This window comes from Zosterops lateralis, assembly GCF_965231275.1.
Source record: "Zosterops lateralis genome assembly, chromosome: 2".
NCBI lineage: Eukaryota > Metazoa > Chordata > Aves > Passeriformes > Zosteropidae > Zosterops > Zosterops lateralis.
In genome coordinates, this window is record NC_139763.1 from 24,494,199 (window position 1) to 24,514,568 (window position 20,370).

At 38.4% G+C, this 20,370-nt stretch overlaps 1 protein-coding gene across 1 annotated transcript in view; it reads left to right on the top strand.

The window, feature by feature from the left end:
* MYO16 (myosin XVI) overlaps window positions 1-20,370 on the top strand; it is a gene marked incomplete at its 5' end in the record, with an annotated part of 289,157 nt that overhangs the window by 37,013 nt on the left and 231,774 nt on the right. Inside the window, 2 exon segments of the mRNA XM_083883531.1 lie at window positions 11,454-11,524; window positions 15,147-15,290. Of these exon segments, the coding sequence (XP_083739657.1) occupies window positions 11,454-11,524; window positions 15,147-15,290 (215 nt within the window).

Here is a 20,370-nt window from a genome sequence, read left to right on the forward strand (position 1 = left end):
GCTTCTGTCCCACCCTTTTTCCTCCCATCTTTATGCTTATGAGGGAGATGAACCATTTGGAAACTGCCTTTCACAAGGTTGGTCTTCAGCTTGTTTAAGTCTCCATCGCCGCTCATGGCAGCAGTGACATGTGGCACTGCTATGCAAAGATGAGGGCAGGAGTGTGTGAATGAATGCATGAGCCAGAGGGAAGCAGCTCTGGTTTTGACAATGTAAACTGTCACAGATCACACACTGTGAAAGGTGGTGCCTGAGTCACATATGTCAAGTGGTGAGATGTTCCTGGAGCTACACATTTTCTTCATAGTTTTGGTCACTTATATGCCACACAGACAATTGTTTTGGATAAATGCATAGGTCGGTAATGCTCCTAATACTACCTGGTTTAAGTTTGCTTCCTGGTGCACTGCACATCCTGGGAATTCAAAGAGACACAGGGATGTAACAGCCAGTGGTCTACAGCTGGTAATTAGAACCATTTAGCAGCTGCTGAGCAGGATAGTAGTCTGTTATCCTTGAAGATCTCTAATACAAATCGTAATGAGTTGCTTACAAGGCTTCTAAGCCAGCTGGCATAAACTTGCTTTGCATGTTGTGAGAGTTAAAGAGGGACTGACTCTTGCTTCATAAGGAATATAAGTCAGCAGTAATTTGATTTATGCCACTTAAGTAGCGTTGGCATAGAATCAACATAAATGTTGGTGAATCAGAGGAGGTGTACAGTCTGTTCAGATAAAAATTTGCATTGTATGCAAATTCTATAACTGTTACAATTAAGGAAAAGCATGGGTATGACAATGGTTTTCAAATTAAGGTAGTTACCACAGAATGAGTTATTTTTCTGATCTCTTTGCTAGTGTTTATCATTTAATGACTGGAAATTTCCAGTAGGACTGGAAATTTGCGAATTCTGAAATATTTTTTTTCTTTTTCAGAAAAATACTGTAAGATCTGAGGTTTTTATTCAATTCTACAATCATTTGAATGTACAATCAGGTGTTTCTGTAGCTGAAAAATTGGCCTAAAAATTATACTGGCAATATAATGAGCTTTCAAACATATATCTAAGATGAACCTAGTGGGTTGTGAGCTTTTCAAATACTTGACTGTAGCCTGATGATAAAGTTCTTACTGGTTTTAGTCACCTTTGTCAGAAACTCCTGAAAAATGCATACACGGGAGACAGATATAATATGTGTAAAAAATTAAATACATTAACTAAATGCTAAATATTTGATTCCTTTTTTTTTCTTAACTATGAAATAAATAAATCTCATTAACTAGCTGGAAGTGAAAGTTTTAAGAAAAGCTACATTTAAATTTACTGTACATCTTTTCACTAAGGTTAATTCTAGAGTGTTCAACTTCCAGTAAATGTTACAAAGCTTTGCTTTATTGTAATTTTATCTCAGTAACACACATTCTGGATTCAGTCAGGTCTGTGCTTCCAGTTTTTGTTGACATAGCTATTTTGTCCACAGAAGTAGCTATGCTGGCAAAACCCTGGCTGTGCTATTAGCTGTGATGATAGACCCAGTATTTTTAGGTAGCATGTGTTATTTCGCAAGGTGATGCTGAATGGTTTCAGGAACACCTCTGTTATATACACAGGTCGTAGGTGCAGAGAGATAAAATCACAGCTTTATTAGTGACTAAGACCTTACCACAACAGTTCTCTCCTTCTGGCCAAAGCTCTAAACCACAGATCACCATGATTGCTTTTTGATCCTTGGTGTGGCCCTTGCAGCAATGTCTTTGGGCCACAGAACTGAATGGCTACTTCCAATCTTCGCAAAATTACTGTGATTTACACCACTGTTTTGCCTTCCACATCACAACTTAGGAGTGTTACATTTGACTGCTGCCCATTGTCACTTTTGTGTAAGGAAATAGGTTGATCTGTCACTGCCTGGGCATTATAAGAGGCACACATTATGATTTTTTAAGCCATTGGGTTTGTGGTCTTAAAATTTTCCAGTGGAGACACAGACTGCATTATATTTAATGTACACAGAAATGAAAGAGGGGGAATTTGCCTGGAGGAAAAGTTTTAAATGTAGTTCTTGAATAACTGTAGTCCCTTACTCATAAATTGTGATAAAAATAGGGTAAAAATTCGTGTATAAAATAATAATTCGATGTATAATGAAACAAAGCTAAAGTAAAATTGTAAAATCCAATAGAAGGGTAACCGTTCTCTCTCAGCCTGCTAATCTCAGTTGCAAAGACAGGACAAAGGTCATCAACTTAGACAAAAGACACTGGCCAACCCTGATAAGAATCACTTCCTCGCCAAGGCAAGGAGAAATTCCTTCCTCAACCTTCTGGTGCCACAAGCGGAATGAAATCAACATAAGACAGACTCTTGGAATTGACATAAGAAAGGAGCCTTCCCGGAATGAGACAACTAGACTTGATGAGGTCTGGGAGGGCCATCGAAAAGAAATCCGGACTATTCAACCCACCTTGGACACCTGGACTGCCTAAGGGCAGAAAATTCCTATAAAACGGTGGACTGAGAGCTGCACTGGCGTGGACTAGGGCGTCTGGTACATCGGTGCGGACCTCTATCCACCCAGCGCGCGCTGACAATTTCCTATTATTGTGGTTTTTCTCTTTTTCAGGTGCTCGATATTCTGTTATTAATAAATTGTCATTTATTAACCTGAAATTTGCCTTTGCATTTATAACATAAATTATTCTGGCTGTGTCTACAATGATAGAAATGTCTGTCCCATGGGAGAACTGTTCCTCTCCTTATGGATCTCATTGGAGTTGGACTTAGTGAGTGTGTGGCTCAGAGACATAACCATTGTTTTCAGTATGATTTTCCAGTTCAAGATACCTCAGACCACAGGAGGGCTGTGCCCTCAACCTCCAGCATGGCAGGGAGCTGTCAGGGCTGGTGAGTGCTGGGGCGTGGACACACAACAGCTGATGGCACAAGATCTGGTAGGAAAGTGGCACAAAGCTAGGCACAAAGAAATGGACTTACATTGTTGTGATAGATGTAGTATATAAATTTGCATATAAAAATATTGTATTAAAAGTTTGGACTGTTAAAAGCTACTGGGGGCATTTCCTGGATTCCGAGGCCCATTGTGCAGCTGTGATACCACCAAATTTGCAACAGAAATGGCAGGGCCTGGCTGGAAATGGCCCATTCATCAAGGAGGAACTTCTACTTAACGGCTACTCAGGATCTGATATCTATCTTGGCAGAGGATCCAAAAGATGATCAAATCAGCACTCCAAAGGAGAAGTCTGGGATGACTCTTGAGACTTCTTTCTTACTTACAGGAAATTCTTTCAAAACCTAACTCAGGAATAAAGAAATGCATGAATATTCTGACTCTCAATAGACTTAGCCTCCGGACAGAAAAACTGTATAAATGCTGTACGCGAGACCCAGCATTCGTGGGCAAGGTTGGATGTTGCAGTGTGCATTTCGAGTTTTCTAAAATGTCTGTCATTTTTGTTAAGTTTCTGTAAGTGTTCATCGACCCCCACGCTGTTTCTCTTGATCACTGTAATCAAGTGTTGTGGTTTGAAAGCAAAACAAATGAGAGGCTCCAAGTCAGAGATATAATTTAATAAGAAGAAAGGTAAAAAGGTAAAAATAAAATAAAATAAATGCAATAACACAAAGGATCACTGACAGAGTCAGAATACAACCTGAGCAGGATGGTGGAAGCAGTCCAGGTGAGGTGCTCTTCCTGAAGCAGTGATCCTGTAGAAAGGTCTGGGAGCTCTGGTCCTCTGGGAATCCAGTGGATAAGTGCTTTTGCACTGTCCTACATACCAGCTTATATCCAGGTGAGAATGCTTGGCTCCTCCCCCTGGGCAGAGCATCTCACAATAGGATGAGAAGTGTGAAGTGGGTCCTTGATGGCCCATTAAACAGAGATAACCCCTGGAGGGAGTTACCTGTGACTCATGGGCTGGGCGTTAATGGGCCATTAGCAGAAGACACCCCAAAGGCCATTAGCAGAAGACACCCTTGGGAAAACACTAGCCCACCTGGTTTCAGCAGTTCATGAAGATGGTGATAGAATAAATACTTTGTGTACATCCTACACTGCAACCCAGGACATCAAGTCACATAATAGGCCCGGGCCATCCCCATGGTATGTCTCTGATAGCTTGGCTTAGCCCATTGTAGACCTATTGTATGTTATCTGTGGACACTCCCTGGTACTTAATGGCTCTGGCGAAGCCAGGTGGCTCTGCCAGGCCTCGGGTATCATCCACATCCCTTTTTCCCCTACATGTCAAAGTCCAGCTCCCCTGTACCTAACCCACTCCCCCTCATTTCCATCTGTAACGCCCATGTTGATAAGGGCAAGCCAGAACTTTCGCAACCACTCACGCTTTGACCACCTGGGCTTTCGCCCTGAATAAACACCTTCCTAAGTAACACCAAGTGTGAGCTGCTCCATTCTTCCAAGCAAGGTCACGTCTCTGTCTGAAATCTGGACCCAAAGGATTAACTCGTTTGTATGGTATCTGAAGAGCAGAGCTAGCCGGACAGACAAGCTCAGAAGGACCATAGTTGGATAGCACCGTTGCTGCTGTCACCCTGTCCACCCAGCATTTGATTGATGTTGTCCAATTTTATTATGACCTTTTAATTTAATCTTGGAAAATTGCTAAATAAATTCTTTTATTTCGGATTGACTTCTAATAATTTATAACACTTGTCACATGCTCACCTGTGCTGCGTGCAGTTCCCTCCCACACTGAGAGATCCAGCCCCTCAGCTGTGTGTAAGCCTGTGGGGTCTGACTGATTCCTCCACAAAGAGAGTATGAGAAAGAACTACCATGGATTTTGATCTTCCAGCATTAAAGCTGGGAGAAACGCTGAGTGGGGCTGTAGGACTACCTCTGTCAGCCACCATTGGTGGCTTGGCTTGTTTCTTTTAAAGGTAATATTGTGTCCAATGGAGCGCAGAAATCAGCCTGACATTTCACATAAGGCTTTTAATTTCAGAAGAGAATCAATGACCCAGTTGCTTTGGGGTCATGGTATTATGATTCCTGGCTACCTGAAAAAAAATTAAAAACTATAGAAACTCTGACAGGAAGGATGGAAATGTCAGCTCTATCCTTGTCAGTGCTCTGTTCAAGCAGTGGGCACTATAGCTTGGATATGCAAGACTAACACTCTCAAATTCAACCAGTATGGAAAGAGTAATTTCCCTCTCTTCATTTCTGAAGTCTGTGAATGGCACACTTATCTGTGCAAATGTGCATATTCTGTTCATGGTTTGCTGCCTTTAATCTTTGTGAAGCAAAAATGGGAATTTATTTCCAAGAGTTCTCCTGAAAATGAGAAGATCTGAACAAGTCTGACAGATGTTGCCAATGAACTCTGGAAATATTTCATGTAAAAAGAAGTGGGATTACAAATCAGTTGTTTGCAAAGCTCATTAAGGGCATGACTGCTCTGAATAAACACTGTCAACTGATGGGCTTGCTCTGAAGCCTGAGCCATTGCTGTAGTGGTAGTGGGGTAACAGTATTGCTGCAAGCAAATGTCTTTGTTAGATAAACAAGACACTTAAAAAGAATTATTAAATTACCAACACTGTTACTTGGATTTTAAAATTTAATTTTTGACTACTCATAGCAAGGCATGAGGTAAATATTTTTTCTAAGACTACATTAACCAAACATTTATGACTTTTTGTATTATTTCATTTGGTGTTCTGATTAAGAAATTACCAGAGACTGGCATTCATCTGTTCTCACATATAGCTGAATTGCATAGCAGGTTTCTCATAAACACCTTTGGTACAAGCTGAAAAGTATGGAGTGACTGCTGAGGAATGAGAAAAGAGAACTAAGGAGGTATGAATGTGGAGAGAATTCTAAGTGATTAATCTGTACAGACTTTAAGATGCCAGTGGTGGACCAAATATCTGACTGTGGAGGAACTAAGGGGAAAAACATGACTCTTAACTGGTGGAAGTTGAAGGGGTGGAAGGATGCTATTACACATCTTTCAGTATCACTTCTGTTGTGATTCAATTTCATGGTCAGCTTATGGCAAAACTACTTTCAGCTCTGGATGGGAATTAGTGGCTACTCCATTCTCCCTATTCATACCCATTACCCAATGCTACATTCCCTGGTCCTTGGTGTAGTTGGAAATCTTTGTGTGTGCCAAGTGACAAAAATATACAGCCTAGGGTAGGAGGGGAATGTGGTAATCCATTCCAGAATCAGCAGCATTTTAGCTTTGCTTCTGCAGCAGTAAGTCATGTTTATGCACATCATGAACAAGTAACCTCTTCCAGCTGGAGTTATTCCTGCTAAACTAGAGAGAACAAAAATAGATGTTAACAGGAATAAAGTTTACGTTTGCTGGCTGCTATTCCCCAGAGGAACAGGTAATAGGAGAATACACGAGTAGTCTATATACAGCACAATAGATGACCAAATGTTAGGTTTTATGTATGTTAGGTGCCTTTATTTTTGTCTTTTCTGTTACTACTAAAACTGAGTTTGCTGTGGATGCAACATTGCCCAGTGCCTAAGTTTGTGTTGCCATCAGTAGCAGATCCCTGGTGAGTTACTGATAGCCCTGGGACCTCTGAATTCACTTTTCAAGCTCTGCTGTTACTTCAGGTCAGTATCCCTTTAGTCTGCAGCACACAGATCACAGATAGCTCTGTATGCCACCATAGATGGATTATAACCACAGCGCAGTGTAAGTGCTGGGGGCTGCCATGTATATCAAAATCCTTAATGCATTATACACCACAGTTACACCGAGCTAAACAAAACGGTGTTAGATAATTGTCACCTTGTTGCTGTAACAAGTAAAACAAAGCTCAAAGCAAGCCAAGACAAGCCCAGAAAAAGTAAAGCCTTACAGCCCTAGTTCCACAGGCAAAGTTAGTACAAGACTTGTGCCTGGTAACAGGCACAGCAATAATGAGTACACTGCATTATAAGGCTCTATTATGAGTCATAATCTAGTCAATACAATCAATGGAAAGTGAAAATGTATTCAGCTTTCTGGAATAATTTGGTTAAAATTACAACATTGAGGATACTTAGAAAGGTCTGTTCATTATTATCTTTTTTTTCTGATGAGACTTCAATGCATCCAATGCTTTCTTTATTAGATCTGAAATTAGGTATGAAATTCTGAAATTCTGTTCTAAGTTGCCAATAATTTTGTGTGTCAAATCTAAAAGATATCAGAAAATGGATGGACCGGTTTATACATACACAAGAAAACCCTCAGAGTTTGCTGAAAGTTTTTTACTCTGGTTTTACTCTGTTTTTTTTGTTTTTGTTTTTTTTTTTTTTTTTTTTTTTTTTTTTGTTTTTTTTTTTTTTTTTTTTTTTGGTTGGTTGGTTGTTTTTTTTTTGTTTTTTTTTTGGTTTTTTTTTTTTTTTTGGTTGGTTGGTTGGTTGGTTTGGGGTTTTGTGGTGTTTTGTTTTTTTTCCAGGTAAATGTCAACTTCCTGCTTTTAAGTCAGTTTTTAGTTTGATCATTCCTGTAAACTTTTCTTACATGAAAGATTGCAAGTAAAACAAGTTTTAAAATAAAGTCTTATGAAAGCTGCCTTAAAATTGCATTAATTGACATTTAGCATTTCTTGAATAGAGTTTTGTATTACTTTCTGTCCTCATTAGGGCATTAAATCCAAAATTACTAGCATTAGGTAGTATTTACTATCTAAATATCTCATAAATTTCCTATAGTTTTTATACCTCAGTAGCCAGAGTTTCTTTCTGTCTCTTGGTTACTGTTTTAGGCTCCAGATGAAATTCTTGTGAAATACTGTTAGAAACGCAATTTCCCAACCCACTGACCTTCCGATGTGTCCTGCTTCTGCCAAAAGAGTCTTGATCTTCTGTCTTTGCATAGAAGGACCTATTCTAAAGCCACTTTTGGTGATCCCAAGGCTGACAATGATTTTATGTCGTAGTTCTATCAAAAGGAAAATATGAACATAAGATGAATACTTTCTACTGACTAGTGAAGTCTTATGTAAATGATCTAAGTGAGTTGTCTAGTAGGAAGGGGGATTTGTTACTGTGATTTTCTTTTCTTGATTTTTTTATTGTATTTTGCAGAGGGGATAAATTCAAGGAAAGAATTTTTTTTTTTTTTTAAATTTGCTTTTAAATGCAGAGGCATGTAGCACATAATCCTGATTCAGGACACAGACTTTTGCCCAGTTGAAAGCAGAGTTTACATAACTTGTCCTGGTAGTCTGAGTAATGTGAATTTCCTGAAGCAGTGATCAAGCTGTGTGCAATAATGAGGAAAAAGACACCAGACCAAAGAAAAAGAACAAAATCTATTGATCTTTTATCCACGTTCCCTAATGTTTTTGTATGTGACTCAGTAATTTGTTTATGGTCACAATTATTTAATGTTCTACTTGAAGATCAGAGTTAACATATAAATTATTTATGCTGTAATCTTGCTCTGCATTTCTGCTGGTAGAAAAAAATCAAGGCAAACCAATTAATTCTAATAGATTTCAAACTCGGATCTAGAAATGGTCTGTTGTTTTTTTGGTTTCAACTGCAAGGAATTGCAAAATGGATCTGGAAAAGCATTACTTTGTTTTGCATATCTTCTCTATGTAAACTAAGTCTTTGGGGGTTGGTGGGAGGAAGATATCCAATAAATTGCCCATATTTTTTATACCTGAGTAGTCAGAGTTTCTTTCTGTCTCTTGGTTACTATTTTAGGCTCCAGATGAAATTCTTGTGGAATACTGTTAGAAATGCAATTTCCCAACCCACTGACCTTCCCATGTGTCCTGCTTCTGCCAAAAGAGAGAAGTCTTCCTTTTCTGTCTTTGCATAGAAGGACCCATCCTAAAGCCACTTTTGGTGATCCCAAGGCTCACAATGATTGAGTTAATCTCAGTGACCCAACAAGAAATTCCACATTTAATTTTTGCTATTTGTGTTACTTTTTGTGCTGTCAAAGTCAGTTCCCCCATGCAGAGATAGCCAGAGGTGAAGATGTGTAAGTCCCTTCGTGAATGGGGGAAGGGAACAGACTCCTTTGGTTAATGCCTCACGTGTCTTATCCCATCTTGTAGAAACTCAGACTGAGGATGATGTTTCATAACAGTTCCAGTCAATATAAGACTTCTGCCACCAACCCACAGTGTACTTGCTCTGCCACCACATAATGTGTGAATTGTTTTCTTCCCCTGGAAAATAGGGGATGAAGGAAAGGGAAGACTTTGGAGTGTTAATTTCTTCAGGTGAAATACTAACGAGATTGGGAGAATGAAATTACTTTCAGAGCCTCAAGAAATCTTCTGTGATATGGAAATAATATTTTCTTCCCTACTAAAGAAATGGCATAACATAGGAACATTTGAAATATTAACTCTTGAGGAGGATGTAGTTGCATGCTTGTTTAAGGAAGAAGGATTTAAAAGTTTTTACTCACTTTAAACCTGAGATAGAGAGAGCATCTCCATATGTGGTCAGAAATTTAGGTATTTAAAAAAGGAAGAAACTTAGTTCTGAACCTCTATTTTTAATGGTCTCTCTGGATGAGGACATGTGTGTGCTTCAGCATGACATTTGTGTATCTGAGAGAGCAGAAAGGAATGGTTTGCTTTTTATTGTTCATCAGTTTCTCCTGATGTTATGAAATTTTGTAAATAATTCTGTACCTTCCCACTCTGATTCTGTGATTTTTCATCTTGCTTAGCAGGTGTTTTACAGTGTTTTTTATTCTGTGTTACCCTAAAGCTCCCATTTTATTTTTGGTGGATATTCTGGGGATGACAGGGACTTCTAATAATGGCTTACTTTCAAAGTGGCATTTGCCAGAACGTATAAGCCTTTTACAATTATGTAAATTAAATGAGATAAGACCTTTGGTGAGGAGAAATAGGTACCATGGAACTATTTGTAAAGTAAAACTCTATACAGGACTTTTGATTGATTTTTGACTTTCAAAGTTTAAAAAAGAACAAAAGATTAAATGAATTTGCCTAATTGTTGTAAATATTTTTCTATTATACAGGTGTGGTTTTGCTATATGATGTGTTTGATAATGATGATACCAAGTGTTTCACTCTAATTTTACAGGCTTTTAACCAAACTTTTTAACCAAATATTAGGAGAATTTTTTTCTAGGGCATCTGGTCAAAAATAATTCAAAAAACATTGCTTCTATAAATTGACAATATTTGAAACGAAAACTGATGCCTTTCAAGTAGGTTAAGTAATGTCTGAATGCTGTAAGAAGTTTAACTATACAGTGAAAATGGAGTTGCAATATATCCTTGAGAGAAAGAAAACAGATACAGAAAATGTATAGGTTGGCAGGAGGTGGTGATTATGAGTCTGTTGACAGATTAACAGAAGAGCCTTGAGACAAATCTCTGGCACTCTTGTAGGACAGACATCTCAGTGGAACCCATTTTACAACTTAAAATTTCTTTGCAGTTGTTTGCACAAGTCCATCCAGGATCTTAACCAAGAATTAAGTTCAAGATTTCGAGACGATGAAGACAGAACTACCTGTGCTCCTACTCAGGAAACATTATTGGTGGCTATTCTCATGGAGAGAGGCCTTTTGAAAGGGTTTTTCATGGCAGTTTAATGAAGACAGGGTTGCAATGCTGGTGTGGAGTCCCCTGGTACTGCCAAGCATTGCTACTGCACAGTTCTGTTCAAGCAATGAACACTGTTTCTGTGAGTTAGTCAGTGCTTTGGTTCAGAGTGAAAAGGTTATAAAGGCAATCAAGACCATGGGGGAAAAGTGCTGAATTTTCACACTTGAATGAGCACCAATGTGAAGGGTTGTGGTTTTGCTTGCACTTATGAGCCTGTTTTCATTTCAAAGGGGTTTGATACATGTAACTGGGAGTGGAGTGTGGCTCCAAATATCGTTTTAAAGATTATGCTGCATCAGTGCTCTGACAATGCACTGAAAAGGCTGAATTGAGTGCAGATCATTTAGCTTTGGTATGATGATTAATTTCCAGTGATATCAGTTATGAATACTAGTTTCAAGTATATAGTGAAAAAGCCAATATATCCCATGGGAACTCTGAAAAGTAAAATAACACCAGTTAACTGTGATTTTGCTCCCAAATGAACTAGTCAGATGATTGTGACCTTGACATGGCTCTTTCCTCCAGTCCTCCCCTCTTGTATGAACAAAACTAACATGCTCGTCTATACACTTGAAAAGTCCTTGATTCTGTTGATACTTATTGTTCATTATCGAAGGTCTTTTTCTTTGCAGGCTTAGCTATATCGGTGAGATGGCAAATGCTGACATGATAGTTTTGCTGTTAAATAAGAGATTTGAATATATTAATAAATCCCCTGATGAAGATGATTAAGAATCAGCCTAATAGCAGTTCAGAATTAGGTGTACTGCTGTTAGATTAGGTATATTAGGTGTATTAAGTCTTGTTCCTCTTTTCTTTGATATTTCAGTGCTACGGCTGTTGAAGGATGGTGCTGACCCTCTTATGCTTCTTTCCTCAGGAGGCTCCCTGCTTCATCTGGTAAGAGTGATTGAAGATTAGTGTTAGTGACTGTGGATAAATATGGTGGGATAGGGAATAGCAGGTTTGACATATTAACAAAAAAGAAAGGCTTAGCAATTTTTTTTAGTCTACAGAGCTCCACCATGGCTATGAATGCACCCAGTTATGCTTTTTAAATAAATGGTCATTTACAAATTGTTTACTAAAAAATGGATCACGTCATAGGATAGCTAACAAAGGAGAATGAAGAGTTTTATTTATAAGTTATCTGTGCAGCAAGAAAGAGCAAAGTAAATACTGTTTGATTCCAAATACAAAATTATATGGTTCAAAGATTCACAGGTCTTATATGAAAAAAACTAAACGATTTAGCATTTTTCCTTTTGTTTTTGTGATACTTTCTTGCACCAGTTTCCTACATGTGGACAGTTAACACATTATCTGCATTTATTTTATCATTATTCATATCATAATCTGCATATCAATTCAGATTAAGTAACAGGAAGATAAAATAAAAACAATTCTTATATAATAATGAAAGTAAAAGCAATGGGTAAGGACATGACAGGCAGACAGAAAAAAAATACCATAGGAATAGAATTTTGGCATTGCAGAAGCCAGTATCAAAACTCAAATAATTCCTACATTTTATGATCCTTTTCTCTAGTCTTTGGTGTTTCAGTTGCAGACATGCTGTCTATTCAATGTGAAACTATTTTAAGACATTTGGATCCAACTTCGTTGCACACTGTGGCTCATAGAAATGCAACTGAGCAAAGTAACAAAAAGTCTGCTGGCAGAGTGCTTCATTTTAGAACAGTTGGATTATGTTTCTCATATTATGTATACAAAATACAGTAATTTATTGATGAGAATGAGCCCCTGTAATATTACTGGGCTCCAGCACACCTGTGACCATCTCTTGCAAGATACAGCATTTCCGTTATGTAATTAATCTGTGCTTTCCATCTTCCATGGCCACACTATTTAACCAAGGACTTAGGAAATGGAGGCCAAGGTAAGGGTAAAGTGCAGTACTGATTTGGAAGAGATAAAATTTTAATTCTCTTTTCTCTAGCTGTCTGTCTGCTGTAAAGGTGCTCAATCACTCTTTAAAAATGAATTCCAAATGAGTTGTTTTCTTTGGGATTCCGAAAACAGAGGCATCCCAAATCTTGCCCTGTGTCAAAAGCCCTAGGAGACAATCTTTATCTCCAGTGTAGATGATTTGACATAAGTGTCAGGCATTTTAAAATAAAAGAAAGTAAAACTAATCTTCAAGGATTTTAAGTTGCTTTATCTAGTTTAGCTGATGCACAGTTTTTAACTGCAGATAAAATCTGCAGTTGAACTGTGCCATTTTAGGTTTCTTGATCTGTATCACACCCCAATTCACTGTCACAGTCAGTATCTCTCAACTGGTGCCTGCTGCTTCACAGGCACACATATGCTTCCGAAGGAAGAAAAGCTTTCTACAGTAAGAAAATTGCAATAGACAGCTATGTGTAACCTACTGCCTCAGTTTAGTCAGAGTTACTTGTAATTACTCATAATTTACAGGAAAATGCTCATCGTACTGGAGATAGAGGCAATTCAAGGAAATTGGGATTTGACCCTGATTTGGGAGCAGTACAGACAGAAGAGGAGAATCATGACTCAGGGAAACAAGATAAGCCAAATTTATTTTCCAGCAAGAATTGAAACTAGTAATTTAGCATGCACCTGTGTTCTTAAGGCCCACTCAGATCCATTCTAAGTGTTAGTTTTACAATTGTGAAGCTGCTTGGTCCAAAGGGGAGCTTAGTGTTTATTCTTTCCACTTGTAGGCTGAATGTTTTAGTGTCAGAATGAATGGAAAATCTATGTATCTTGACATTCTTTTAAAAATCTGATTCATTATATAATTCCATTTTCCTTTTCCATATCTATTAATTTCCAAATGTGATATAATTCTGAAAAAAAAATAAAATCTAATGTGACACTTAATAAAGATTCAGTTTCTGTCTCTGTAAAGAGTATCCCAATATGGTTGAATCTAGGCAAGCTATGGAAGCTTGAAAGGTATTCACTGAATTCTCTTTAGGCTCCATGAGAGAACTACAATAAAAATCGAGTACGTGCCTGAGCTGCCCATACAGTACGAAGCACACAGTGTCAGGTCAATTCACCCAGGCAATCACCCACCCCCACCCTTATAACAAAGTAAATATGGCACTGTTTTATTCTGGAACTTTAACTGAGCTTGCCCAATTGTTTCACAAAATCTTTTAAACAAGAATAAAGGACCAGCAACAAATCTAAGTTGCAACTAATCACAAAAGGCTCTATGTCTACTATTAATACACAAAATGGCTCAGTGATACCTGTCTTCTCTAGAACTCGTTGTTTTGGGGTTTGTTTGTTTCACAATGGCTTTAAAATATGGTTGCTGTTAGATTATGCTGATCTGTAATATAAAATGTCTTAAGTCTGATTTGTTATAATTTCAGCATAGAACATCTCAATTTAAGTTGTACTGATACAATGAATGATTCCTATGCAACAAAGCAAAACTGTTTCTAGAGCTGCCAGATAAGTTACACAAACTAAACATCAGAATTTAATTTCTGTTTTGTAATTTAATGGTCAGTATATTTGGAAATCATTAAGGGTGGGACTACTTTTTATCCTGACAGAATTTAATATTCATCTTCAGGGTTATCTGTGTTTGTGATCACAGGGATACCTGCAGCTGCTGCATTCTGCTGAAGATCTCAGCTGTAGCTTGACTTCACAGTCAAATCCAGTTACACACTTTTCCTTCTTCCCCACTTCCTTTAGTATCCTGGCTTCTATGCCAGATTAAAATAAGTCTCCCCATAACTGGTCCTCCATGGAGAAGGAGATAGGATCCTTCTCTAAAGAGTTACTGAAATTGTGTGTGAGGCCAGAGTCAGGGTCTTAACCGAGGTGCCCTGATTGTCTTTTAAGGTATTATCCATAACCTTGTGCATAAAAAGTCACAGATCTGACAGAGAAGTAAGGTCAAAACAATGTCTAGGCCATTTTCTTCTTCTCTACCAAAGATGTGATCATGACCAAGTTATAGAAACGTATTTAAACATTAACACATATGCACATGCACGTGCATCCCACCACCCTACAGTATCATCCTCAGTGAGCAGAGTATATATCTGGAAAAGACACTTGAACAGAAATCAGTATAATTAGTGGATTAGAAATAGAAGCAGGGTGTGAAGAGCGGTGTATTATGCCCTGAACTGCGTAAATGCAGAAATTCATGTATGCATGGACATATGTATGTGTGGGTGTACAAATACTTAGATATCTCTACTCATGATGTGATCATCATGCACTGATGCCTGTGCACTGATTTGGAATGACAGTATTGAACAGAAAAAAAGTCTCATCCTTATTGTAGATTCAGCAGATTTCATAAGGAAATAGGGGGATTCTGTGAATCATGCACATGGAACTAGAAATCTCCACACAATTATTTCTATAGTTTCCTCAGCTGTTGTTCCCTACAAACACAGCAGCTTAACTACAATGCGTCATTTGCCCAATTTAAATTGTATGTAATAAATTTAGTTGTACGTTGAGGAAAACACCATCCCTAATCTGCTCTTTTTTCTTCTAGTGTGCTCGCTATGATAATGCATTTGCTGCAGAAATTCTAATTGACAGAGGAGTAAATGTAAATCATCAAGATGAGGATTTTTGGACATCAATGCATGTAGCCTGTGCCTGTGATAATCCTGATATTGTCCTGCTACTGCTACTAGTAAGTAAAGCAAGCCAATGCATTGTGTGCTTGAAAAGGAGACAGAATGTAGCACCCTAATGTCTGAAACTGCTGTATGAATGCAACATATTACGACTAATCAGATCAGTGAAAACATATACAGTGTTTGGTTTTTCTTGGCGTTGTTTTGGTTCTCAGGATCTTTCAAAGGCATTTTTAGGACTTCAATGAGAATAAATTGCAAACATCAGTGTCAAGTATTTCCTATTTCTCCCCTGTGGTATGGAGCTTATATCTCTGATAAGCACTCAGTCCCAAATGGGATATTCAGATAATTTCTTTTATTTTCTCCTTGTCACTTTCTGTTAAGGGTTGAGTTCTCAGACAATCTTTTTAAAAGCTTCCTCTGAAAGGCAAGTATTGGCTCACTTACACTCAGTATTCACAAAAAGTGTTTGTGGACATGGTCAAAATGAGACAAATTATAAGACAAATATAAACAACTTTGACTTTTTAGTGCTGAATTTGCCCAATATAGTAATAGATATGACATTCAGCCTTTGTAGAGAGCAGTGGTGTGCCCAAGTGGCCAAAAAGGCCAGTGGCATCCTGGCCTGTGTCAGCAATAGTGTGGCCAGCAGGTCAAGGGCAGGAATTGTTCCCGTGTACTCAGCACTGGTGAGGCCACACTTCAAATCCTGTGTTCAGTTCTGGGCCCCTCAAGAAAGGCATTGAGGTGGTGGAGCATGTCCAGGGAAGGGCAACAGAGCTGGGAAAGTGTCTGAAGCAGAAGTCCTATGAGGGGCAGCTGAGTTGGTGTTGTTTAAGATGGAGAGGAAAAGGCTTAGAGAAAACCTGAAAGAAGGTTGTAGCAAGGTGGAGGTTGGCCTCTCCCTTTAGGTAGCAAGCAACATGACAAGAAGAAATGGCCTCAAGTTGCACCAGGGGAGGTTTAGATTTCATATTCAGAAAAACTTTATGTGCTGAAAGAGTAGCCGACATTGGAATAGGCTGCCCATAGGAGTGGCAGAGTCAACATCCCTGGAAGTATTTAAAAGGTGTGTAGATATGACAGATATGGACATGGTTTAGTGGTGCACTTGGCAGTGCTGAGTTAATGGTTGGACTCGATGATCTTAAATGTCCTTTCCACCGTAAATGATTCTCTCATTCTGTTTTGTGCTTCTATTCCTAGGACCACAAGCTCTAGTTTTATGCAATGGTATTAATGCAGCTCTTTCTCTCAATTAATGTGATATTGTTCTTTAAAACAGTAGTACAGAAAGAGTTCACAGTCTGACTTTAGGTTTTTTAGTCCTCTTGTATAATTTTAATTTTTTATATTTTAAATAGGTTGTTGCAAGGTCAGAGTTTCTTGTCGTGCTTATAATTGTATTTCAGTGTTACAAGTAAAGGGAAGGGAGATGTATTTTTAGATTGTATACTTTATAATACTTTTCATGAAATCTCTTTGGGAGATCATTTAGTCCATTCCCTCTGCTCAGACAAGCCAGGCACAGCAGCTTGCTCAGGACCAAGTTTTCAAGGATGGAAAGTCCACAAACTCACTGGGCAACCTGTACATTAAAAAAAAACCCTCAAAAAACACATGAATAAAAAAAAATCAGATACATCTGATTTTAAACATTGTCATTACTCCTGGCCAATAAAGGATAAAATTTCCAGGTCGTGTTCTATCTCTTGTATTACCTTAATCTGTCCAATGTAGATACCTCTGAAGCCTTTGTATCCTTTGTGTTCCATATGTACTCCTAGACTGATTAATAAACTAGAAAATTGCAGTTTATTTATAAAAACTCTTGTACTATGGGGAAACTCTTGTAATGGGGGGAATTTTCAGAAATTCTGAATGCAGTGCTGTTGTCATTAATAAGACAGTTTAAGTTATAGAGGGCACTTGTAAAATTTTCCTTGCCCATTTTTGCAAGAAGCTTGATTGAATTAAACTTCAACTATTTCTATACAAGATTATATCCAAAATAATTTTCCAGTGTCCATAATTTGAATGTTTTTTTATTTGGTTGCTGTTTGTTACCATCTGCCTTCATCTGAAGGTTGTAAGTATTTTCTGATAACTTGGTTATCTAATACATTAAAATTTCAATAAGCAGGGGTACATACATTGGATTTTTGCAGGTAAAGTTTGAATTGTCCATATTATTTGCAATAACTTCTGGTAAATTTGCTCACATTTAGGTAGTCAGCACTTTTAAAGGAAGAGTTTTCTTGACTAGATAAATAATATCTTTATATTCTCCCTTCTAGAGTAAAAAAAAAAAAAAAAAGGCATTTAAAGATTTTTAAATAGATGAAAAAGGAAGGGAAATATTCTTAGGTTAGCAGTAGGTTTTGAATCATCACATTAATGTTATCTTTAATAATATTTGACAAAGTGAAGATGAAAATTGAGGTTGGAGAGACTTATTTTTCACAATTCTGAATTGCCTTTGCGTGAGCAATTCATATTAGAAATTACTTTGCCTTGAGGTTAGTGTTTCATGGACCATGTCTAATGTGTAGCATGAGCCTCGATAATGCCAATATGAGCTACAGTCAGCTTCTATTATGCCACAGGTTTTTTGGAAGAAAAAATAGCACTTCTTGCAACCTCATTATTTACCTTTAAATAAATATTTCTTCTACACTGAATTTATAGCCTAGACAATGCTGTATTTTCTGCTTTAAAGATGTGTCCTAAAACATAATAGCATGGTTCTTTTAATTGTTCAGTTCAGATTTCTGGAAAACTGTCACAGGAGCCAGTGATTTCCTCAGTAAGGACTTACAGCATTTCTTGAAGGGGGAGTAAGAAAAAGAAAAAAGAAAAAAGAAAAAAAAAAAGTATATGTAGATTCCAGAATGCTATCAATGAAGATTTGCTTAAACACTCCCAGTTTCTGACTTCACCCCACTTTTAGAGGTCTTCATTTTTCTCTGGCTGAGACAAGATAGTGACTTGTTATTCATCATCTAAACTGTGGTAACTCACAATTTCTTTGCTCTGGTGGATATCAATGACAAAATCAAAGCTCATTCACTGCAAATTAGGAGGGGCTGTAGCTGTTTGCAATGTGGCAATCTGCTGTCATGTCCTGTTGGAGGGCTACTGGAATTGTAAGCACTGTTTTTGGAATAGATGCAGAACGAAACGCTTGAAGCTATTCCTGTCCATAATTTCCAACACACTATCCTAGGTGGTACTGCTTTCCAGGGACATATTTATATGTCTTCTCAGTTTTGAAGCTGTCAGCAGAGGGAGGAGGGGCCCCGGACTGAGCAGGCAGGAGGTAGATCCCGTGTCTGCTAAGCAGTGGGTCAATGAGGAGCGTGCCCTGGGGCAGCCACTGGTGCGTGGGGAGAGGCAGAGATCAGGAGTGATCCATAGGGGTCTGGCTGCCGAACGTGCCATGAGGTAGGAAAGGTCACATTCATCAGCCACTGCTCCACCTCATCAGTGTTACATATTCTCCCCGTGGCATAGAGAATTGCTTTTCATGGATTTTGTATAAAGGAGGCTCCTGTAGCAGGTTGAAGAGAATGCTGAAGTGTCTTTCATTTAAGAACAAAGATCTGTAGGCTTATATACATTTATGCCCACACAAAATCTCTTAAGTGTATGCAGCAAGCAGATTTATTGGAAGGATCTGCTCAGTCTTCCCTCACTACCATTTGAAGGCTCAGGACTGGATGCTCTGTCAGCAGTCCTGTCCGGTTGGGGTGTGGTCTTTTTCATCATTTGGAGTGCATTGCAACATTGTATTTTTTATTGATCCCCTAGACTTGTTCTATATTGAATTGAAACACTAGCCAAGATTTGTACCTTGGTATCCAATGTTCTTTGTCCTATGCTACTAGAGTTGCAGACTGCCCAAGCACCAGCATGCTGCTCCTGCTTTGTCAGATGCAGCAAGTGTTTAATCCTCTCACTGCTCTTTAAATGGCTAGAGCTTTGAACATGTACCCATCTAATTGTTCCTCCACAAAAGACAACTCTTAGCTTCAAATACTTTTAATTGATACATTAGAGCTGATAACCTTCACTTTACTTGTGCACTGTTAAAACTATCTTTTTGTCATGACAACTCAGCCCCACACAGTCTCCAGTTCATTCCCCCCAGGACAGGATCACAAGGGTAAAAGTGAGAAAACTTGTTGGTTGAGATAAAGAGAGTTTAATAGGGAAAGCAAAAGCTGCACATATAAGCAAAGCAAAAGAAAAATTAATTCACCATGTCCTTTCAGCAGACAGGTGTTCAGCAATCTCCAGGGAAGCCGGGCTCCACTACATGTATTGGTGTCTTGGGAAGACAAATGTCATCACTCTGAACATCCTTCTCCTTTCCCCTTTCCTCAGCTTTATATGCTGAGCATGAGGCCATATGGTGTGGGATATCCCTCTGAACAGTTGGGGCCAGCTGTCCCCTCCACTCACTGTGTCCCCTCCCAGCTCCTTTCCACCCCCAGTCTGCATTGGTGTGGTGAGGACCAGAAATGGCCTTGGCTCTGTCTAAGTGCTGCTCAGCAACAGCTAAAACATCCACACCCTCTTCAATGCAAATCCAAAACACACACTGGCTGCTGGGAAGAAAATTACTCAATCCCAGCTAGAACCTGCACACATGTGGAATAAACATTGACACTGCTGCAGTTTTGTACAGTAACCTTGACTACTCAGGCAGTGGGGTAGGTAGATAAAAATACTACTTTGTAGAACCTTGTAATTTCTTTAAATTTTTGTTCACTCTGACTGTGTTATTTTTTATCATGAATTATGTATTTTAGAGGATCAGCGCTGGTTCACAGTCATTTGGAGCTCCCATGTTTAGTTCTTTTTCTCAAGATAACTAAGGCTGTGTTGCAAACCACAGGTTTCTTTATGACTTGCTGTTTGGGACACTTTAATTTCAGAGCATAGCACAGGTAATCATGGAGATGTACAGTTTGGCTCACACATTACAAGTTGATAACTATGATTTTTCTTTTCTAATGTATCTTTGATTTTGGTTTGGGGGATGGTTTTTCCCTCCTCCCACTCCCAAAGAATCATGAAATCTTTTGATGTTGAGTGACCTGAGGTTGAAGAGCAACAGAGAAAAAA